At 42.1% G+C, this 24866-nt stretch overlaps 1 protein-coding gene across 1 annotated transcript in view; it reads left to right on the forward strand.

Annotated features, from left to right (window-relative positions):
* Window positions 1-3270: 3270 nt before the first annotated feature.
* Window positions 3271-24866, forward strand: part of abcb4 (ATP-binding cassette, sub-family B (MDR/TAP), member 4) — a 46141-nt gene continuing 24545 nt past the window's right edge. The window contains exons 1-6 of the mRNA XM_034174826.1: window positions 3271-3344; window positions 3556-3620; window positions 3732-3825; window positions 16331-16526; window positions 16612-16651; window positions 20607-20798. Coding sequence (XP_034030717.1) covers window positions 3324-3344; window positions 3556-3620; window positions 3732-3825; window positions 16331-16526; window positions 16612-16651; window positions 20607-20798 — 608 coding nt within the window. The 5' untranslated portion in view covers window positions 3271-3323. The remainder of the gene's footprint in view (window positions 3345-3555; window positions 3621-3731; window positions 3826-16330; window positions 16527-16611; window positions 16652-20606; window positions 20799-24866) is intronic.

The following is a 24866-nucleotide window of genomic DNA, read 5'->3' on the forward strand; positions in this document are numbered from 1 at the left end:
GTAATTTATGTGTGACTTCCATGTAAGATCTTCATCAATCATGACTCCTAGGAATTTTGTTTCTTTTACCGTTTGTATGTCCATTCCATCTATTTTTAATGACACATCATTTTTTCCACTCTGTCATTAAACAATATGAAATTTGTCTTATTAAGATTTAGTGACAATCTGTTTATATCAAACCAATGTTTAACTTTTTCCAACTCTGTATTTATCACTTGTACTACTTCCTGTATATCTGATCCAGAGTAAAATAACGTTGTATCATCAGCAAATAATATGCTGCCAAGTACTTTAGATACATTCACAAAGTCATTGATATACAAAATAAACAGTTTGGGTCCAAGTACCGACCCTTGTGGTACTCCATAAATAATGTTACACAATTCTGATTTAGTATTATTTATCTGAACAAACTGTTTTATATTTTCTAAGTAGCTTTTTACCCACTGATGTGCAATACCTCTAATTCCATATTGTTGTAACTTGTGAAGCAATCTTGAATGGTCGATAACATCAAAAGCTTTTTTCAGGTTGATAAAAATACTTACAAAATAACCCTTATTATCTATTGTTGTTGATATTTTCTCTGTTAATTCCATAATTGCCATAGCTGTCGAATGTTTTGTTCTGAATCCATACTGAGCATTATTTAAAATATGATGTTTCTCAATGAATTTGTCCAACCTTGTCACATAAACTTTTTCCATAATTTTAGAAAACTGTGGAAGCAATGACACTGGCCTGTAATTTGAAAAATTATGTTTGTCTCCATTTTTAGATAATGGGACTACCTTTGCAATTTTCATTTCGTCTGGGAAAATTCCTGTTGACAGAGACAGATTACAAATGTAAGTGAATGGTTCAATAACAGTTTCTATTATACTTTTTACAGTCATCATGTCTAAATCTTCATAATCAGTTGATCTTTTGCTTACCCAGTTTTTACAATATTTCTTATATCATCTTTTTCCACATTGTCAAGGAAAATACTATTGACCGTATTTACAAGTGTATTTAATTTATCTTCTACTATTAGTTTATTTCCCACCAGACTTGATCCCACATTTGAAAAATAATCATTAAACTCATTTGCAACTTCTTTTGTCATATATCTCTTTATTTTCCTTGACAAAGTAATTTGGAAACGTTGATTTCGCGCCATCACTTTTATCACAGTATTTATAATTCCCCATGTTGCCTTTATATTATCTTTACTCTTATTTAATTGTTCACTATAATAATCTTTTCTTTGTTTCCTAATTATTGTCAATAGTTTATTTTTATATTTTTTGTATCTGTGTTCTGTTTCCTTTGTTTGCATTTTTAAAAAGCACCTATATAAATAGGTTTCTTTACACAAGCATTTTTTTATTCCCTTAGTCAGCCATGGTTTATTTACTCTTTTCTTAGTAATTTTTATTAATTTACAGTTTTTATTATATGATTTCATCAGTATTTTCATAAATGAATTATATGCTACGTTAACGTCGCCGACATAAACTTCTTCCCAATTTTGATTTTTAAGGTCATAATTTAATGAGCTTCTGAAAATCAAAATTGAATGGTGGACAATTCATTTTCACTCCATGGGTACTTCACTGAGAGTTGCTAACTATCATATAGCTTCTTCATTTTAGCTTCACTTTATTTCACAAAATTTACATAACAAATTAAAGTTGGATCCTCTGGTTATTGTAGCTGAATTAACTGTGATTAAATGTATGTAAAACCATGATTTTATTACCTGCTGACCTCTCACACATGTGACTCAGCACTCATTGAGAGAAATTTCACCCTGTTACATCATAACATGTTACAAAGTCCTTATCTCACCTGATGTCTCTGATTGTATCATTTTACTTTGACATTACCTGGAACTACATTTGTTAAAAATGCAATGTGTTCTTCCTAAAATGTGCATTTGGGTGAATACACATCATAGAAACTTCTTTAATGTTGAATTTTGCTTTTTTACTCTTGCTTTATAACACAAAAAAATGAATAAATACACTTAGGAGTAAAACATGTAGAGTGTTATTGATGAGAAAGTATTATAGCCACATAATTTAGAATCCTGTCTCTCATTTGTTCTAATTCCAGGAGGTATAGTGGATTAAAGATGGATTTTCCCGTTTTCCTGGAATTGGCAGAAATTTTACACTGGATGCACTTCCTGACGCAACTATACATTACATGGAGAAATGGAGCAGGGGTGGGGTTTGAACCATGAACCTTCCACACTGAAACCAAGCACACTAATATGTGGCCACCACCTCCGCTGGTACTATACTACTACAACTACTACTACTACTTCTACTACTAATAATAATACTAATAATAATACGAGCTTCGCGCCACTATGGTAGACGGTGGCACAAACTGGAAATGGCACAAAGGTTCAGCCGCAGTGTAGCATTTGTACCACAGTCTCTAATACAAAGAGACTGGTAGCGTGATTTGAAAACATGGCTGTGATTGGTCCATCTGATACGTTGGCCGCTATTGGCTATCACGCCACGCTCTGTGATTGGCTGTGGCGTAACCGCCGAAAATGTAAGTTGGTTCCACTCCTCCAGAGACTGTGGTACCAGTGCTACATTGTAAACAAAGGCTGCAGCCAATCAGAGAGCGGCGTGTCTCAACCAATCAGGAAAATGTAAGAATCCTGACTAAAAGTCACGTGACCAAATAACCTGATACCGAGTCCTTTGCATTGGCTGGAGGAGTGGAACCAACTTAGCCGCAGTGGAGAAAAAGCCACAAACCGGACAACATTGTTGTAAAAAGTCACCATCCGACGGTAGACGAACATAGACATTATAAAGAGGAGTAGACGCCGCATTGGTTGCTGAGGCGCAAGAAATGCGGTTGCCATCTTGGACCCGTCATCGTAGTGATTCTATCACAAGGCACAGTGAAGGTTTGATTTTATAATCCTATTTTCTTTTTTAATCTTTCTAACATAATATGTGTGAAATACCAAGTGCTCCAATTCTTTTGGAGGGCACTGTATTTTGGAGGGCACTGTATCCTAAGATTATGATTATTATTACGACATAATAATAATAATAATAATCAGCCAAAAAAAACAATAGGGTCCTTCCATTGCCTTCGCTGGTGCTTGGACCCTAATAATCTGAGCTCCGCCACTGTCCATGCTTTGCAGTGATTTTCTATAGACGCTAGGGGGCGTTAGTGTGCTGAAGAGGGTAGAGTGCCTTGATCTCAATTAAGGCGCTCTACACTCAAGCGTTTGGTCCAGACTCGTTACCCCACCATCTGCAAAAAATAGACCAGCAAGGTGACAGCATTGTGGATAAATGGCGACAGATAAGACCTGGGTCAGTACCGCTGCCTGTATTTTCATTCTGTTCTTTTTTATAAACATTTGATAGTTTGTCGCGTTAACGTAACAGCGCGCGGTGGGGTGACGTCAGGTACTTCCGCAGAACGAGCCAATCAGCGTCGTAACTTGAGGATTTTATTTGACAGAAGTTTGGTTTTAAAGTGTGCTAAGAATGCTAAAATCTGTTTTTCCGTCTCCTCTGACAGCAAACCGACATGGATATGAAGGACGAAATAAAAATGAGCAAACGCCAAATAAATGGGGATTTAAGGTAAGATGAAATAATTTCAAGTGGTTTTCTTACATTAATTTGTGTGAACCTTTAACACCGTTCTCTAGAAAATGATTGTATTTCTTTATTATCTTTATCTCGTAATTTCAGTGGAAGTAAAGATGATGATGATGAGGCAAAGAAGAAAGGAAAGAAGAAAAAAGAAAAAGAGCCAAAGTTACCGATGGTTGGCCCCATTGCACTGGTCAGTCCGCACACGGTCACAAACAACATAACGTGTAGCTAAAAAAAAAGAAAAAAAAAGACATTTTATTTCACATTCTGGCTCGTGCATTTTCAAATTCCAGTATCTTTTTAGTGTGGTGACAGATTATAGCTGTACAAAGTCCTGTACAGTTTGTTCAGTCCTATGTCATAAATATTTATTTTTAAATATCAGGGTTTTTTAAAATTCATTAAATAAGATCTAATTTTTTGGAAGTGGACAGGGGCCATGAATACATTTGTCCAGTTGTTTCACTGTATGACCAGATCTGGATTATGTCTTCACCTGTCAAAAATGCTCCTTGAAAAAGGATAAGTGTTGCCTGTAGGGATCCACAGGCTCTACATTGGGTGAGAGTGAGTCCCTTCGGCTGCTCCCTTGTTTGCACTCGGGGTCGCCACAGCACATCCAAGGTGGATCTGCATGTTGAATTGGCACAGGTTTTACGCCGGATGCCCTTCCTGACGCAACTCCACATGACATGGAGAAATGTGGCAGGGGTGGGATTTGAACCCGGAACCTTCTGCACTGAAACCAAGCGCATTAACCACTTGGCCACCACCCCTGCGGGCTCTACATTGGGTAGTGTTTATAAAATAGGTAACTGACATTTTCAAGAGTGGTAAGAAATTATGCAAAGTTTCTATAATGATTTGGAATGGCGTGTGAATCCAGAATTTAATTATCAATGTCCATTGTACACTGTTGTTACCTAATATCTGTAATTTCTCCCAAAATATTGGTCCTATTGTGCCATTTTGGTGGCGTTCATCCTAATCCCAAAATACATAAGCATACCAAATGGCAAATGTAAGCTCTCCCCAGTTTCTCCGTGTTCGAAGGTACATGCACGCATACACGTACACACAGGCCACTTCGCTTTTAATATATAGATGATTTACCGCCCTCTGCTGGAATGACGTGCTAGTCCAAAATGTAATTAACGTCCATTGTTCACTGTTGTTAGCTAATATCTGTAGTTTCTCCAAAAATATTAGTCCTATCAATGTTCCGTTTTGGTGGCGTTCATCCTTGACCCAAAAATACAATACATAAGCATACCAAATGGCAAATGTCAGCTCTCCCCAGGTTTTCTCTGATCAAAGGTACACGCGCGCATGGCGTGCATACATGTATACAGAGGCCGTTTGGCTTTTAATTATATATGTGTGTGTGTGTGTGTGTGTGTATATATACACAACCCCTGGCAATAATTATGGAATCACCGACCTCGGAGGATGTTCATTCAGTTGTTTAATTTTGTAGAAAGATCTGATTTGATGCAGGTGTTAGTTTTGGAGATGAAAATTTACAGGGTGATGCCATAATTTTTTCCTCAGAATTGAGTGATTCCATATTTTTTTCCCTCTGCTTGGTCTAAAAAAGTAACTGTTACATTTTTTTTTCCTGATTTCTTACAGTGTTTCTTAAAGCCAGAAAGTTGCCATTTGAAATGACTTTAGTTTTGTGTCATGTCTGTGATCTGATTTTTTTTTCTACTGAATGAACATCCTCCGAGGCCGGTGATTCCATAATTATTGCCAGGGGTTGTATTGTTCAAATTCCAAAACTTTTACATGAATTATACTCTAACCTCAACAGCCTTGTTCTGACACAAGAAGCACTTCTGGAAATGGTGGTCATATTCAAGAGTAAAAAGATAACAAACAAACCAAAAAAACTGTCTTGATCTAAAATCTGCATCAACATGTCTTCGTGTCACAGTTCTCAGTTCGGGCCGGTTGGTTCCCACATGAAGGCTCAGGAGAGAAAATCTTTTTTTGTTTTTCTGTAATTTTGGATAAAACTGTCTGCCAAATGAAATATTTAAATGTAACAATAGTTTATGGTTGGAATAGTCAAATAACTGGTGTGTGATATTAGTGTTACTGGAAGTGCCAGAACAATAACGGTATGTGGTTTATCCAGACCAATAGCGAGAACTGATTTCTTTGTTTGTTTCATTATTTATATAATCAATACACTTTAGCATTTGTCTCTCATCAAAACATTTTCTTCGGATTGCTGCAAAGGTGATTGTTTTCTATCTTGTTTATTTGTCTGCTTTTGGTTTGAAATTAGGACAAGGCAAAATACTTTCAACAGATTTCTGTGAATATATGAAAACTGTAGGCCTTCCAGCAGAGAACAACTAATTAGATCTGGAGGAATATCTGCATCTGAGCAGTTCGGCAAGATTGTCATGCCTGTTATTGCTTTCCATGGTCTTGCTGTGATCTAGCCTTCCCAGAGCATTTTTATTCTCAATAGCACGAAGAAACAAGAGCAATCAGTGATTTCTGAAGTCTGCCATGGCCTAATATCTATCTGTGGCGAAAATTTTGTCAAAATCCGTGCAGTCGTTTTGACGTAATCCTCCTAACAGACATACAAATAAATAAACGGCAATGATTTTATTACATCCTTGGCAGAAGTAATAAGAGCCTGTTTAAATCAGTGAGGGATACAGCCAGAAATCAGTGATCTGTTGATTACTGATAAAACAAACAGGCAAGTGTTGTGGACAACTGTTTTGAATAATGAGTAGGCGTATTCACCCACAGAAATCTGGCTACTTCCAGGTCATTCCACCACAAACAACATAACCAGTCACCCCACCACCACCACAATCAGGTGTCCATCGATGTTGCACAGAGGCCATTTTTTTTTAGACTGCAATATATCCATGTAACACCATATTTTCTTGCTGCTTAGTGTGCCCATTTCCTAAAATATCAGTGTGCAAGGATTTTTTTTTCCTATGGATCTTGGAATTTGAGCTGTATTTCTTTGTCGATGGACACTACATGTGCTCAATGGTGGTATATATCAATTAAATTTAGTAATATAATCACAAAAACCTATTCCAAACATCTATGTGCAATGGACAATGAATACAAAAAAACAATAATTCTTTATAGTTGTAAAATATCTCCAAGTGGAGTATTTTGACCTTGAGGTAGTTATCGCTGCTAATGTGTATCCATGAAGTTTAACATTACGTGCTCAGAACTCCTGTTTAATTTTCCACCAACTTATTCTCAGAAAAGTGTGTGTATGTTGTCATTTTGGCTGCTCCCGTCTCGGGACGGGGTCGCCACAGTGGATACAGCCAGGTCCACATTGGTAATTGGCACAAATTTTACGCTGGATGCCCTTCCTGGCGCAACTCCAGTGTCACCTGGAGAAACACACACACAGCCGCTGGTGTTCCAAAGAGGTCTCCCATCCAAGTACTAACCAGATGTTGCACTGCTTAGTTTCTGAGATCTCACGGAATCAGGCTTACACAGAACAGACCGGCTGCATTCTCAGAAATAATACAGTAAATTTGAACAAAGTAATTAACACATGAATGTGGTGCCATACCTGCTTCATAAGCCGCTATTGTTTACGGACACCACGCATTTCAAAATTTATCCGTCAACAACATTGTGAGAGGAATCAAAAGGACCCCTATGGCATAATTTGTCAATATTAAAAGGAAAATGGTAATATCGTCTCTGGAGAGTTCACAGTATCTGATAAAGATACTTGTGTCAGTTGCTACAAAAAATTTTCAGATTTCATCTGAAAATAGAGATGTAAAATTTCATAAAATTGGTTTGGCAAAAGATCTCAACTCAGTTTTTGGTAGTACAAGCTACTGTACGAAATACTATCCAGCATCAAAACTGTCAAGGATCATTTTTAAAAAGCAGTCACATTTTTATTATGTAAGTTGGTACACCTGATTATGTAATGTGCGACTGCAATGTGGAGTTTTCTAAGCTTCATGGACAGCGGTGGAAGATGGTCATCCAAGATAAAGGAAAGGATGTTCCATGTGACCACAGCCACAAGTCCCCTCAGGTTTGGACACGAGTGTTGCAACGGATGACACCTCAGCACCGCCCCATGCTCCTAAGATAAGACCCTTGTTGTTCTTTTGTGGTTTGTTCTTGCCTAGAGATGAGGCTCCAAATGGCGTTCCCACATCCCTTTCAAAGCTTTACCCTCTGATGGAAGGCAGCTGCAGAGTTGCTCCCACTGAGAATGGAAACAAGAAGCTTACTTTGTTGATGTTTACCTTTAGTGAGGTGTCCTTTTTTTATGGTGGCTGCAGTTCTGATCCCACCATCAACCCCCATAAAAGGATTACCTGTGGGGTGGAGAACAACCTACAATTCCCAGATACAGAGACCATGCCCAGGTTGCAACAGTTATGTAAATGGACATGGTTGAAGACTCAATTAGAACTCAGAAGTGATTTGTTTGAAAGTGTGTGTGTGTGTGTGTGTGTGTGTGTGTGTGTGTGTGTGTGTGTGTGTGTGTGTGTGTGTGTGTGTGTGTGTGTGTGTGTGTGTGTGTGTGTGTGTGTGTGTGTGTGTGTGTGTAGAATTCCAAATCTTTGTCCATTTTAATGTCTTGCTACTATGGACATACTATTGCGTGGGACATTGACAGTGCGTCAGTGTAGACATTTCACATTAACAGTATAAGGAGCCCGGCAGAAGTAAATTAACTGATTATGTTGTGGAGAAAGTCTTTACATAAATTTACATATTAATTTAGGAAACTACTATATCCCAGTAGTAATGAATGATGAAAAGTTCATACATGCACTGCACCCTCCTGTGACCCTTAACTGGAGTAAGCTTGTGTAGAAAATAAATGGATGGATGAGCGTAGGATAAATGTGGGCTTCTGGCTAAATTTCACTGGTATTTGGTTACAATGGATAGATCGTATTTACTCTGTGGGTACCTTATGTGGAGGAGATGATAATCCAGCACGTGCTGGGTGACCCCCTGACGGCGGCACAATTGCTTGCATAGTCATCTCAATAATGGACTTTGTTTTTGATGTTACTCTGGTTTTCTGTTTCCTGTTTCTTCAGCTTTTTAAAAACCTTGTAACTGTTAGAATGGCCTAAGCAGTGGATCATCCCACTGAGTCTGGTCTGCTTGAGGTTTCGTGCTCAACATTATCGTCATTATGCCTTGAGGCAGCTTTGTGATTTGGCGCTATATAAGTGAAATCAAATGGAATTGAATTGATTGCTTAGATTTTTGTACCCAGCAGCTGCCTGGATGCACTAACAAATGTCTTGGTACAGTTGCAGTTTTATCTTCAACCATGAACTACTGTAGATAACGTGTTCCATTTCACTGATTGCTTTACCTCAGTGTCTTGGTCAGCTATTATACACCTCAGTGCTTCTTGTTAAAAAAAATATTTTTCCCTCAGATTCTGATGTAATATATGTGCGATTCTAATCCAATTACATTTTTTTTCTGCAAATCTGATTGGTTAATCGTGAGAGATTTCAGACCGTATAATATCGGGGTAACTGTGGCAAAATATGAGACCATTTCACATTTGGATGTATTACTCCGCACCCCCTGACCGGTGATCTGACGAGATGTCATTCCTGTGCTGTGTGCATGTGCATTATTGTCGGGACGTGAAACTGTCTACTTATGCGAAGAGACTCGTAATTCGACAGAACACCCGGCCGTGCGCGCTGCTAGCTGTTACGGCTGTTAGCTGAGAGCGAGAGAAAGTCGCGTACTGCTGCTGAAATGGGTGAATTTAAGCTACCATATGAAAGTATAAATATGAATTCTGATACAGAATTAGCATTTCACAGTTGTTGGATTTTCAGCGCCCTGACCGCTGTTGGAGCAACGCCTCATGGTAAGCCTCGCCGACCGAATTACCTACAGAAAAATAAACCACGCAAACAATGGAATTGGATTAGAATGGGAGTAACCCCCTTGTGTCTGCTTTGCTGACGTTCATGCTGGTTATATGGTCGCAAATTGAGCTTTACCGGCTACTCGTTAGTGGAGCCAATAAAACAGATATTTGCGACTGTATAACCAGCATGAACGTCCGCAAATCATCACACAACAGGGTTATTCCCTGATTATTCAGTCCTGCAGAATGTTCCTGGTTCAGAACCATCCTGGCCTATTCTCCATGTAGTGTTGGCTTGTGTCAGGAAAGGCATGTGGCATAAAAGTTGTGCCAGATCAACATGCATATCCATGTCAGATCTGCTGTGGTGACTCCAAGTGGAAAAAGGAAGAAGCCAAAAGAACTTACTAATTGGGCAGTGCAATCTCGTTTGAGGGTGGACGCTAAAGGGCTAAAATATGACACAATTATTCTAAATGAGGACAACTCTGTCTGAGATTTTGGGCAAATTACGCAGCAAACAAAGTGATAATGCAAAGAAAAAGTGATGATGCGGTGGAAAGTGGACATGTTGCGGTTTATGACCGGGAGCTCAAACATGTCAAGGAGGTTGTGCAGGCGAGAGAGCTCAGCTGTATAGGCTAACACTTACGGACCTCTCCCATTTGCCTTGTCTTCCCTTCTCCACTGGGAACCAAAAAACTGCTCTTTTGCGACCGCTTCAGTGAGTGCAGCCAAAAACAAACGTTATGCTGTGTTTGTATTGTGCAACAGGAGGCTGTCCCCATAAGTGGTCAAATCTTGCACTATCATGCAGGGGTTCAAATGAGACTGCACTGCCCTGTTAGTCCCCCAGAACCACTGCAGAACATGTTTCTATGGCATGAGAGTTAAACTGTTGTCCTGACCTGATTGGCCACAGGGCCTGACTTTCTTTCAGTCCAGAATATGTTATCTATATTTTATGCCATTACAAATATACAGTGGGGCAAAAAAGTATTTAGTCAGTCCCTGATTGTGCAAGTTCTCCTACTTAGAAAAATGAGAGATGTCTATAATTTTCAACATAGGTACACTTCAACGGTGAGAGACAAAATAAGGGGAAAAAATCCAGGAAATCACATTGTAGGATTTTTTTAAAGAATTTATTTGGAAATTATGGTGGAAAATAAGTAAAAGTAAGTCCCTTCGGCTGCTCCCTTGTTTGCACTCGGGGTCACCACAGCAAATCCAAGGTGGATCTGCACGTTGATTTGGCACAGGTTTTACGCAGGATGCCCTTCCTGACGCAACTCCACATTACATGGAGAAATGTGGCAGGGGTGGGATTTGAACCCAGAACCTTCCGAACTGAAACCAAGCGTATTTGTTGGGAAAGTGTAGTGACACGGACCCACAACAGGGGGCGTAAATACTGGAGCCGCCAAGTCCCGAAGTCCCCAGGTGGCCACCGGCTTGGCGTGTCGGATCTGGTACTGCTGGCGGAAAGCAAAGACAGTCAAGTGTGGGTGTGTGTACACCCAGTAACAATTATGGTGGGAATTCCACCTCCACCTCTCACTCAATATCTTGCAGAGTACCGCAGTGATTCCTCAGGGGAAAAGAGTGCCGTCCAGCACTCACTCAGCTCACTCACCGACAGAGGTAGCGGTACTCCTGCAAACACTCACAATATACAGAATATATTGTACCACACAAACAGCTGAGGATATTACCTCTCAATGAAGTTGATATCTCGGCGATGTGTCTTCCTGCTTTTATTCCTGGTGTAATGTAGATGATCAGTGACAGCTGTCATGGTTGATGGGTGACAGCTGTCACCTCGGCAGTTCCTGGAGGCGGCAGCGCCCTCTCGTGCCTGAAGCCCGCACTTCAGGCAGGGCGCCCTCTGGTGGTGGGCCAGCAGTACCTCCTCTTCTGGCGGCCCACACAAGAGGACCCCCCCCTCAACGGGTGCCTCCTGGCGCCCGACCAGGCTTGTTCGGGTGGCGATGGTAGAAATCGGCCAGGAGGGCCGGGTCCAGGATGAAGCTCCTCTTCACCCAGGAGCGTTCTTCGGGTCCATACCCTTCCCAGTTGTTTTGAAACAAGGTTCGGTCAGATCGGCACACAGAAATGATCACACAGACTGCACTTTGCTAGAACAAACAGGCGTATATTTATTCCCCACAAAAGCAGTTACATCAAGCACAAGTGGTTGCAGCGCATGAAACATCTCTTTCTCTCTTACCGTGATGCCTTTAAGGTGGAGAGCCAACACCTTCGGCAGAGTGCGCTTGTCAACCGGCTGGGCGTTCGTACGAAACCCACAGCAGACTCTATCGGAGCATGGCTCTGCCTCCTCTTTTCTAGTGTGTGCGCAAAGGGAGGGTGAGTGGCCATTTCAAACTCCCTGGCGCACATAATTTCTTTAATCAACACGCATCAAAAAGGTATTTCCTCTTGCAAAAACATCTCTTCAGCGCAGTCGTCAATAGCAACACAATAGCAACAAAAACAAAGTTGTGAATAATAACAAGTACCTCCAGCTCTTCACTCCCAGTTCAGACTGACCCCAGCATGCTAAAACAAAGTTGAATAATCAGTGTAACAAGTACATCCAGCTCTTCACTCCCAGTTCAGACTGACCCCAGCATGCTAAAACAAAGTTGAATAACAAGTACATTCTCAGGGTTACTTTAAGACAGGTGCAAAACAGCACAATAACATTTTTATTATACACCAGTCCACCAAATATTGGAAGCCCCGGCCCATTCGATGGACGTCCAAGAGCCGGCGTACTGTCCAAGCCGGCTCCCCATCGATAATACGGGCAGGAGGCGGCGCCGAACCGGGTGCACAGAGGGTGAGGTGTAATATGGTTTTACCCTGGAGACATGGAAGACCGGATGGATCCGCAGTGAGGCCGGGAGTCGGAGCCTCACTGCGGTAGGACTGAGGACCTTAAGGATGGTGAATGGTCCGATGTAGCGGTCTTTCAACTTCGGCGACTCGACCTGGAGTGGTATGTCCTTGGTTGAAAGCCATACCTCCTGCCCGGGCTGGTATGCGGGGGCCGGGGACCGTCGACGGTCTGCATGGGCTTTTGCCCTCGTCCGGGCCCTCAACAAGGCCGAACGGGCGGTGCTCCATTGAGCCACAAACAAAACACGCCCCGCGGGGAAGCCTCCTCTGTCTATTCGGTGGTCTGAATGTGGCCCTGCTCGTGTCCATAGCTTCATCAGCAGGGGGAGCTGTTGCCCCACGGGACGTAGAGGCCAGGGAGCGTGGGAAGGGCGGACCTTTTTCGGACCCGGAAGGAAGAGGGACGGCGCGCGCCCGGCCACGCCCTTCGTCTCGTTCCCGACGGTGTTCTTCCAACCGATTGTCTAACCGTATAACAAGATCGATAAGCCCATCTAATTCCCGCGGTTCATCCTTGGCCACCAGGTGCTCCTTCAGGACCGATGACAGTCCGTTTACGAAGGCGGCGCGGAGCGCAGCGTTATTCCAGCCGAATCTCGCAGCCGCGATGCGGAAGTCGACTGCATAAGCGGCTGCGCTCAGGCGTCCCTGTCTCATCGACAGCAGCACAATTGAAGCGGTCTCTCCCCTGTTAGGGTGATCAAACACTGTTCTGAACTCCCTCACAAACCCAGTGTATGTGTGAAGGAGCCGTGAATTTTGCTCCCAAAGCGCCATAGCCCAAGCGCGTGCCTCTCCCCGAAGCAGAGTAATCACATAAGCTATTTTGCTAGCGTCTGACGGGACGTTGTGCGAAGACGAGCGAACACTGCATGAGAAAGTCCGCGCACGTCTCCACACAACCTCCGTACGGCTCAGGAGGGCTTATGTATGCTTCAGGGGATGGTGGGAGGGGTTGTTGAACCACCACTGGAACATTCATATCCTGCACAGGGTCGGCAGGAGGAGGAGCTGCAGCAGCGCCCTGAGCGCTCGCCGCCACCTGCGCGGAGAGAGCCTCCACCCTGCGGTTCAGGAGGATGTTTTGCTCGGTCATTTGATCCAACCGAGCCGTAAAGGCGGTGAGAATGTGCTGTAGCTCACCAATCACGCCTCTTGCAGACGCCTGCGCTCCCTGCTCTTCCATTGGTCGTTCAGCAGCCGGGTGACGCCCCTCGGAGTCCATGACGCTAGCCGAGATATCCTGTTGGGAAAGTGTAGTGACACGGACCCACAACAGGGGGCGTAAATGAACGGACAATAGAAGGAGTTAAATTAGAACACTACTGTTGTGAATGCCACAACCAAACACAGCAGATTACAGAATGAATACAAGTCAATCAATAAAGGTGTCGTGTGGGCAGGCTCGACGATAGGAGACGCCCGTCTGGAGACGAACCGGAACCACACGATTTCCACCGCCACCGAACCCGAGGGATACTGGAGCCGCCAAGTCCCGAAGTCCCCAGGTGGCCACCGTCTCGGCGTGTCGGATCTGGTACTGCTGGCGGAAAGCAAAGACAGTCAAGTGTGGGTGTGTGTGTACACCCAGTAACAATTATGGTGGGAATTCCACCTCTACCTCTCACTCAATATCTTGCAGAGTACCGCAGTGATTCCTCAGGGGAAAAGAGTGCCGTCCAGCACTCACTCAGCTTCCACCGACAGAGGTACCGGTACTCCTGCAAACACTCACAATATACAGAATATATTGTACCACACATACGGCTGAGGATATTACCTCTCAATGAAGTTGATATCTCGGCGATGTGGTGGAGGTGTCTTCCTGCTTTTATTCCTGGTATAATGTAGATGATCAGTGACAGCTGTCATGGTTGATGGGTGACAGCTGTCACCTCGGCAGTTCCTGGAGGCGGCAGCGCCCTCTCGTGCCTGAAGCCCGCACTTCAGGCAGGGTGCCCTCTGGTGGTGGGCCAGCAGTACCTCCTCTTCTGGCGGCCCACACAACAGCATTAACCACTTGCCACCACCCCTGCTATGGTGGAAAATAAGTATTTGGTCAATAACAAAAATTCAACTCAATACTTTGTAACATAATCTTTGTTGGCAATGAGAGAGGTCAAATGTGTCCTGTAAGTCTTCACCAGGTTTGCACATACTGTAGCTGGTATTTTGGCCCATTCCTCCATGCAGATCTCCTCTAGAGCAGTGATGTTTTGGGGCTGTCGCTGGGCAACATGGACTTTCAACTCCCTTCACAAATTTTCTATGGGGTTGAGGTCTGGAGACTGGCTAGGCCACTGCAGGACCTTGAAATGCTTTTTACGGAGCCACTCCTTTGTTGCCAGAGTGGTGCGTTTGGGATCACTGTCATGCTGGAAGACCCAGCCATGTTGCATCTTCAATGCTCTCATTGATGGAAGGAGGTTTTGCCTTTAAAATCTCATGATAAATGGCCGCATTCATTCATCCCTTAACACCTATCATTTGTCCTGTCCCCTTTGCAGAAAAACAGCCCCAAAGCATGATGTTTCCACCCCCATGCTTCACAGTAGGTATGGTATTCTTGGAATGCAACTCAGAATTCTTCTTCCTCCAAACATGACAAGTTGATTTTTAACCTAAAAGTTCAGTTTTGGTTTCATCTGACCACATGATATTCTCTCAATCCTCTTCTGGATCATCCATATGCTCTCTGGCAAACTTCAGATGGGCCTGGACATGTACTGGCTTAAGCAGGGGGACACGCATGGCACTGCAGGATTTGAGTCCCTCTCTGCGTAGTGTGTAGCCTTTGTTACTTTGGTCCCAGCTCTCTGCAGGTCCTTCATCAGGTCCCTCCGCGTAGTTCTGGGATTTTTGCTCACCGTTTTCATGATCATTTTGACCCCACAGGATGACATCTTGCGTGGAGCCCCAGATTGAGGGAGATTATCAATGGTCTTGTATGTTTTCCATTTTCTTGCAATTGCTCCCACAGTTGAATTATTCACACCAACCTGCTTGACTATTGTAGATTCACTCTTCCCAGCCTGGTGCACATCTACAATTTTCTTCCTGGTGTCCTTCGACAGCGCTTTGGTCTTGGCCGTGGTTGATTTTGGAGTCTGACTGTTTGAGGCTGTGGACAGGTGTTTTTTATACAGATAACGAGTTCCAACAGATGCCATTAATACAGGTAACAGGTGGAGGACAGAAGAGCTTCTTAAAGAAGAAGTTACAGGTCTGTGAGAGCCAGAAATCTTGCTTGTTTGTGGGTGACCAAATACTTATTTTCCACCATAATTTACAAATAAATTCTTTAAAAATCTTACAATGTGATTTCCTGGAATTTTTTTTCTCATCTTGTCTCTCATAGTTGAAGTGTACCTATGTTGAAAATGACAGACCTCTCATCTTTCTAAGTAGGAGAACTTAAATACTTTTTTACCCCACTGTAAATGTTCCCCTCCAGAGTGTCGTAGTGTCTGTGAGGAAACAAACAAAATCAATGTTATTATAGTGGCAACAGTGAAGTGTTTCTTGAGTCTTCCTGAGGGTTGCTGGTAAAGGCTGAAGTGAAACTGGAATTGTGTGGTTTGAGCTTTCAAATGTAACAATATTGTGTGTCTTTGTGGGGAGGAAGTGTTGAGAGAGGATGGGAGCCCAGCACATCCTCCCAGTGTTTGCCTCAGTGGACTCCACCTGTCCCCCACTGTGATAATACACAACGTGTTCCAAACTTTTTTTTTTTGGGGGGGGGGGGGGGTTTCTGTCCCATTCATGAGAACTTGATATAAAGATTTAAAAACAAGACATCAGACCTACATCAAACACTGACTTCTTCCTGTTTTCTGTCTGCAGCAGAATCCTTTTTTCAGTCTTTGTCCCTCAGTTTGCTGTGTTGTGTGTTTTGTAGTTCCAGTTTGCAGATTATTTGGATGTTGTGTTGATCATCTCTGGGACAGTGATGGCAATGGCTAATGGTGTAGTGCTTCCACTCATGTGTATCGTATTCGGAGACATGACGGACAGCTTCGTCAACAGTGCCAGCACCCTCCCGACCCCCTCAACCTCCCCGGCCCGCTTCATCCCCTTGAACATCAGTTGGCCAAGTGAGTCTTCAGTCACATATATGGCACAAATGCTACAAAAATAATCATAAAATTTTAATCTCTCATGTTCCTGTGTGTTCTTTAGATGGCAGCTTTCTCAACACCTTAGAAGAAGAGATGACAACGTAAGACATGATTCTGGCAGTATACACAGAGCGAGTTGATTTTTTTTTTTTTTAATGAAAATATTTTATCTATAAAATGCTGTTTTGCCAATATTAGGAGCGATAAAGGTTTTTGTTCATGTTAGCCTATAACGGTTGATTTATTTTATTTATTTATTACTATATTTTACCTTTTAAGTCACAAAAGGTCTTTCTTCAGCACCACTAATTTTGTTGCTTTGTATTCAAATAAGGATATACAGTCATATTGCCAATCTAATCAAAATTTGCAGTTTGTGGAAACTGTTAAGGATTTTGACCCATGTGGGTTAAAATGAGGACTTGACACATTCTGTTGCAGGGTTAAATGTCATGACTCTGCATGTTACACTTGTGTTGGCATCATGGAACCCAAGAAATGTACTTACCTTCAGTTGTGACTAAAATGCTTTAAAAAAAAAAAAAGTTAAATTGAAAGAAAAGACAGCGTTGTAAAACACTAAACATTTAGTGGTTTACATCGCTGACTTTTCATTTAAATTTTACTTTTTTTGTGGCATTTTTAAGATGCAGTAAAGAAGAAAAGTAAGTCCTATACTAGCACATCGTGCAAAAGACGGCTCTAGATTGAGTAGTGTATATAAAATATGTAGCTATTTTTAGCTAAAATAGGTAGGTATTCTTTACTTCTATTTGTCATTTGATTTTTAAATGGACCACAATGGAAATGTATTTTTACTTTCTTCTCATCCATGTATTTTTAACGCATTTACAATATTATGTACTTACATTGAACTTACTAAATAAAATCTCACACACACACACACACACACAATCGATTGCGTCATTTGCTTGTAAGCAGCCTTTGTGTGAGGATGGGTGTAGTCTCTCGGTGTTTTTTCTTTGCAAAGAAAATGGCGGAACGACTGGAGCAGCGTGACTGCATCAGATTTTGCCAGAAACTGGGTGACAGCCACGTGGAAACCATTTGGATTATTCAGACGGCTTTCGGTGACGATCCTATGGGCATCACAAGTGGTTAATGCACTTGGTTTCAGTGCGGTAGGTTCCCGGTTCGAATCCCACCCCTACCACATTTCTTCATGCAGTGTGGAGTTGCGTCAGGAAGGGCATCCGGCGTAACATTTGTGCCAATTCAACATGCAGATCCACCTTGGATTTGCTGTGGCGACCCCGAGTACAAAACAAGGGAGCAGCCGAAGGGACTTACTTACAACCGGTTTAAAGAAGTCCGCACAACGGTGGAGAGCGAGCCATGCTCCGGTCGGCCATCAACATGCTGAAATGACCAGATCATTTCCAAAGTGAACGCTGTGGTGATGTGGGACTGTCGTGTGACTATCTGAGAAATTGCGGAAGAGGTGGACATCAGCACTTTTTCGGCACATTCCACTGTGACAGAAGATTTGGCCATGAAAAGAGTTGCAGCAGAATTCATGCCGATGGCTTGGGCACGAAGCTGATGGCAGAACAAAAGCGCCACCGTGTTAAAGTCTCACAGGACATGTTGTGACATGCTCACCTCTTCCGCAATTTTTTTCCGCAAAGACAACACCCATCCTCACACAAACGCTGCTTACAAGCAAATGACGCAATCAACAGGCGTGAAAAAATTCACGCATGCGCACAAAGGTTCAAGGTTTGCTCATGCAAGCACACGTGATTCAAATCCATCAGGTTTTTGAAAAAAATAAAAAGGTCCGATACTTTTCTAACAGACCTCGTGTGTGTGTATAGCCTCTCTAAAAAAAATATTAATCCTATCAACATTCACCTTTGGCGCCATTCATTCTTGACCATACATAAGCATATCAAACGGCAAATGTTAGCTCTCCACAGTTTGTGCGTGATCAAAATTGCACGCACACACAGCTAGTTCTTTCTGCAATCTGCTGTAAGCAGTTACTTTTACTTTTAATTAAACAGACAGTGGCATCATTCTTGACCCCAAATACATAAGCATACCAAGCGGCAAATGTCAACTCTCCCCGGTTTTTGTGTGGTTGAAGCCATACGCACGCACACAGAGGCCATTTGGCCATTATAATATAGATAGGCTCTGAAGCCTGTTGGTACCACTGCTCATCTCCGTAGTCTGCAGCATGATGTGGAGAGCCTACAGCTCCCCCTGCACAGGACACCAATCTGATGCCGATTACTTCTCCAGCCAAGGCCAGCATTCATGACAGCTGGGTGGACTGTCTGGACAATGCAGGTTAAGTGTCTTGCCCAAGGATGCAGACAGGTAGTGGTGAGTGGGATTCAAACCCAGGTCTACATATTGGCAGACTAGCTCCTTCTAACTTGCTTGCTCTATGTTGGAAAGAACTCAAGATAAAATCTGGACATACGAGGGCTGTCAATAAAGTATAGGTCCTTTTTTATTTTTTTCAAAAACTATATGGATTTCATTCATATGTTTTTACGTCAGACATGCTTGAACCCTCGTGCGCATGCGTGAGTTTTCCACGCCTGTCGGTGACGTCATTCGCCTGTGAGCACTCCTTGTGGGAGGAGTCGTCCAGCCCCTCGTCGGAATTCCTTTGTCTGAGAAGTTGCTGAGAGACTGGTGCTTTGTTTGATCAAAATTTTTTCTAAACCTGTGAGACACATCGAAGTGGACACGGTTCGAAAAATTAAGCTGGTTTTCGGTGAAAATTTTAACGGCTGATGAGAGATTTTGAGGTGATACTGTGATTTCAGCATTTTATCCAGATATTCCACTATTAAATCAGATTTTTTTAATGAAAGACGTGCGGACGGGTCCGCGCGTCGGGACGCAGTATCACCTCAAAATCTCTCATCAGCCGTTAAAATTTTCACCGAAAACCAGCTTAATGGTTCGAACCGTGTCCACTTCGATGTGTCTCACAGGTTTAGAAAAAATTTTGATCAAACAAAGCGCCAGTCTCTCAGCAACTTCTCAGACAAAGGAATTCTGACGAGGGGCTGGACGACTCCTCCCACAAGGAGTGCTCACAGGCGAATGACGTCACCGACAGGCGTGGAAAAACTCACGCATGCGCACGAGGGTTCAAGCATGTCTGACGTAAAAACATATGAATGAAATCCATATAGTTTTTGAAAAAAATAAAAATGACCTATACTTTATTGACAGACCTCGTATTTAACACAAACGGTTTGCTAGATGTCTGCTGAATAGTCCATTGTCAGTACTGTTTGTTACAGTTACATATTTATATGGTTTGCCAAAATGAGCCAGTGTGGAGAGAGAGATTGTTGCTGGTTTTAAGTCAGAAATTCTGTTTCCTTTTCTCATCAAAGGCACCATGATCTTTGAACTTTGCACATACTCTTCCTTCTTCAAGTCATGTACAAGATCTTAGGGAACAAACACATGATGTTTGCCATGGAATCCTGAAAAATACTTTTCCAGCAACAAAATTATAATTTGTATATTGTGACATTCCACAGAATAAAGGTGCTTTGTAATAACTACCGGTAGATTTCACCACACAGTAAACTTTGAAAGGGACTACACCATTTAAAGATAAAATAATTAGCAATTGTACTTTTCTGACCCTGTTCAGCATTTGCTCCTTCCATGTCAGCAGTTATGTTCATTATACCTTCAGTTTTTTTATTGTTCCCAAAATAAAGGTGGTTTTATTTTTTCTTTCACATTATGAGAAAAATGAGTCTAAATTGACTCTTAAATTGCCAAGAAGCAGGTAATCCATTGATTGAAAATATAATTACTTCAGTCTGTGTTTTCTCTAAAGAAAATCTCAAATTGCAATTTACAGTGTTCTATCTTGTAGCTCAGCTGACATGAGTGAGAATTTAGAACACTTTTTCCTTTGGTTCTTTGATTAAAATTGCTTCAGAAGAAACGATTTTAAAAGGAGATTACAAATGTGCAGATTGTCGCCATGGTCTAGTTTTCTATCAACAGATCAAGTTTTGGGTCGTTACTTTGATTCTGTTTATCCAGATATGCCATCTACTACTCCATCATGGGGGCTGTTGTTCTGGTAGCAGCCTACATGCAGGTGGCCTTCTGGACACTTGCAGCTGGCCGGCAGGTGAAACGCATCCGGAAGCTGTTCTTCCACTGCATCATGCGGCAGGACATCGGCTGGTTTGACATCAATGAAACGGGAGAGCTCAACACGCGTCTCATTGAGTGAGTTCAAAAATAACATACGTCAGAATGTTATTTACTCACTCGTGTGTGTGTGAGAGAGAGAGAGAGAGAGAATGATCATTCAAATTCAGTGAAGTTTTGTGAAGATGGTCCTCAGATTACAGAGGAGTTAATTACATATGGAAAAAGATTTCTTTGTTTTTTTTTTTTTGTTTGTTTTTTTTTTTCACTTTAACATATTGAGTTACTTTTCCATTTATTTCTCTTTTCAGGTACAGTATTTTTAAAAAGTAACATTGATACAACAACAATGTATCTCATTAAACTTGAAATTTTGACTTTGATCTTAGCCTGTCTTCTAATGGTCACAAGGATCCATAGCCCCATGTTTGATGTTCCTGTTGATGAGCTTTTAATGGTTGCAGGGGCTAACCATTTAACCCCCTTTCACACCGGGCCAATGTAGAGTTGCATAATGCGGCGTACCGACTACGCCGAGCTTATGCAGCTCTATGCTGAGTTTATGCAGGATAGGTGGATTGGAAACTTAAAAATTGTCCAAGTCTCCCTTGTAAAAGAGATTTCATTCTCAGTGCGACTAACCTAGTTAAATAAATAAATGCAGCCCTACATGGCAATATGCTGAGAGAAGGAAAGGGGTCTGTGAAATGGACACAAAATTTAAACGTTTAATTTTTTTTTTGCGGACTTTCGGCGTAGTAGAGCTTTTGGCGTAGAGCTTGTTGTATAGATTTGCGTAGAGCACTGGATGCAGTGCTCTACGCAAGTCTACACAACACTCCTCTGTTGTATGTAAGTCTACACACCACTGTGCTACTGTACACCATGCCTCCGCAATTGTACGGAATGCTACACCAGTCTGGTGAAAAATCTTTTTAGGTTTTTTGTTTTTTTTAATCAGTATATACCTGCATTGCTAGTTTTTATTCATTCTGCCTGACTCTGCTGAACTTTGCTGGCAGTGAAGCTTCAAAGCCACGGGAGAAGAGAAGGCAGGCCAAGCTTCACCCTCTGTGCGCAACTTATGCAGCCATTCCTGCCAAGCTTCCCCCCTGCGTGCAATATATATATATATATATATATATATATATATATATATATATATATATATATATATATATATAAAATATGATATGATCCTGTTGTCTTACATGTTCAATGAAGTGCCTCTCAATCAGTCATAAACAGTATTTACGTTTATGAGCTTTTGACAAGAGCTAAAGTTAACATGCATACTGTCGTCCAAAATGTCTAGTAAAGCACTCCAGAGGTGTTATTAGGTTCCAAAAACAGCGTTTACAGTTTTAAGGCCCTGTCACACCTTGACAATTTAGCCTGCGTATGCCGGCTGTTTTAAAAACTGTGGCACACGCTGTTGTACGTCTAATTAATGCAGCTGTCACACCTTGACAATTACCCAGCGTCTGCCAACAGCCCCATTTCAACCTAGTGGTTCTGTCGGTACTGCACCGTGTGGTGTATGTCAGAAACAAAGTAATAAAACATTATTTTTTTATTTTCATTTTTTATCTTGGTGGACCATTTTCATTGTGTACAGAATGCTGACAAGTCGACTGGCTGTGGAAAACGCTGCCGTGCTCTCTTTTTAAACTTTTAATGCGCCGGCTGCTTCCTGATCAGCGGAGTTGAAAGCTTTCAGCTCCACTGATCAGGTCATCATAGACCTGAATAATGAAATGCTGTGATGATTTAAACCTTTAAAGCGGCAGTCGACTGCGATCGGGTGTGATCTGAATGAAGTGCTGTGTGATCTATCAGTGTGGTGATCACCAGCAGCCACGGCAGTTTTAAATGTTTAAACAGCGCATTAATCAGGCATGATCACCCTGGCAGGGTTCGATTTTAGCGGTTACCCGGGAACCCGTGGCACCCTACTTTGGGGGCGGGCACACAACTCTTTAGACTTGCATTCCCGACTGGAATCCACCTTTTTTATTTCATAACTGTACAGAAATCTATCAAATTTGGACAAAATTTGCGCAGAATTTGACTTTCTGAGACCGACACATACACAAAACGTCATCAAAAAATGTTCTTCTCCTCTGTTTGTAATGCCGCGTTTTATTATACACAGATCAAATGGAGCGTTTTTGAGGGAAGAGCGAACAGCAGCCAGCGGAGAGTTTTTTATATTTCTCTACGTGCGCGCGCGAGCAAATCATCCGTGAAGATTATTTTATTTATTAACTACACAGATGTATAATAAAAGCAAATGGTGACTGGTTTATAAACACAATTATGACAGAGTTTTTGAGGGAAGAGCTGCCTTAGATTCTGAGCTTAATTCTGATTCTGAGGAAGAACACCTTGAAGTGCTGCAGAGAATGGCAGATGACCATGATGACTGCTAATAGATTTTCTGTAATCACAACAAGTATAATCAACACTCATGGCAGCCATGAGTGTTAATGGGCTGGATGTTTAATAAAACATCGGCAGCTGAGATGACCCCATGCCAATCTGCCTGTGCATATTGGCATGGGGTCATCTCAGCTTCTGACGAGGTTAGAAAATTTCGAAATTTCAGAAAATATTACTCCAAAAACACAAAAATTCCCTTCCATAATTTCATCCTGTCTGATGAAGGGCGATACCCGAAACGTCACCTTTGGTGTGTTATTAAAGGCTTGTTTGGGAGCTAACTGGCTGTGCGGATCTCTTTCGTTTTTTGTTCTTCCATAATTTCACCCCAAATCTCCCCCAGATATCACCAGAATGCACAATTTGCATCCTTTTATATCAAAATTTTGTGGGGGGCATGCCCCCAGACCCCCCTAGTTGCTTTGCCGCTATGCTGCGTAGCGGTAGGTTTGGTACCGAACTTTTCTGAGGGGCACCAAACTTTTCAGATTTTGGTGCCCTTAAGGCACACAACTATTTATTCTAAAAGGCAAACCCTGCGATCAGGTCATCTGATGATCACACCACACCGACGGAGCTTTAAAAGTTTGAATCATCACAGCGCTTTTGTGTGATCTGAGTGCAACGTGAGAAATGCACCTGCAGCAGAAAAAACACAGAGGGACTTGCTTTAAAATGCTACATTTGTAGCCACGAATTAAAGGATTTTCCCAGGTCATTTTCAAAAATTAGGAGCTTTATGTGGATTCATGCCCATCTGTGATGGTGAATTGGACTGAAATGAACAGATCAGACTTTACATTTTTTCAGTGTATGAATGAAATAGTCAATCAGTGTCCAGCATTAATGGACGGATGAGTAAATTACAAGAAACGTCTGCCAACAATCAGATAACTTACAACTTATGTCCAGCATGTGCGGGACGTGTGAGTCACACGCTGGCATGCCTTGAAAATTTCAGCATGCCCAAAATTTTTTGAGGAGCTTAGCTTATCCGGACATACATCAGCGAGCTTCAATGTGCGTCAGCTTGTTCTTAACTTATAAAAAAATTACCCTTATTGGATTTATGCCAGCATTTTTTAATACAGTCAGCATACGCTGGCTAAATCGTAAAGGTGTGACAGGGCCTTTAGAAGTGTTTCTTTCCCACTAGCTTTTACAGAATATATGAGAGACATGACATATAAATGAGGTGGTTTTACAGAGATGTGCCACTCTACTCTGATTCTGTCAGCCCCGCCACTAAAAAAAAAAAACAAACAAACAAAAACATAACAGAATGAAACAATGAGGTTTTTAACCTCTTAAAATAAGTGAAGGTTAGCCATCTTCAATTTATTTCATTTATATAGCATCAAATCACGACAAAGTGACCAAGTAAGGTCTAACCTTACCAACCCCCAGAGCAAGCACACAGGCGACAGTGGTAAGGAAAAACTCCCTCCGATGATTTTGCTGCTGCACAGGACGGGAGGGTTGCAGAAGACAACACTCTCATTTCTGGATGGAGCTGCACTTTAAACCGAGAGAAAAAACAGAATCGGACATCAATCATTTGTCAGCATGAATCAGCAAGAAAAAAAGAAAAAATACTGAGGTGATCGCCAGCCACTAGCCCCAAGCTTCAGTAAAAGACCCTGACTTTAGACAAAGTTGAGGCCGCGGGCCACTCTGTTTACTAGTAAAATGAATTTTAAATGG

The sequence above is a fragment of the Thalassophryne amazonica genome, chromosome 7 (genome assembly GCF_902500255.1).
Source record: "Thalassophryne amazonica chromosome 7, fThaAma1.1, whole genome shotgun sequence".
Classification (NCBI taxonomy): Eukaryota; Metazoa; Chordata; class Actinopteri; order Batrachoidiformes; family Batrachoididae; genus Thalassophryne; species Thalassophryne amazonica.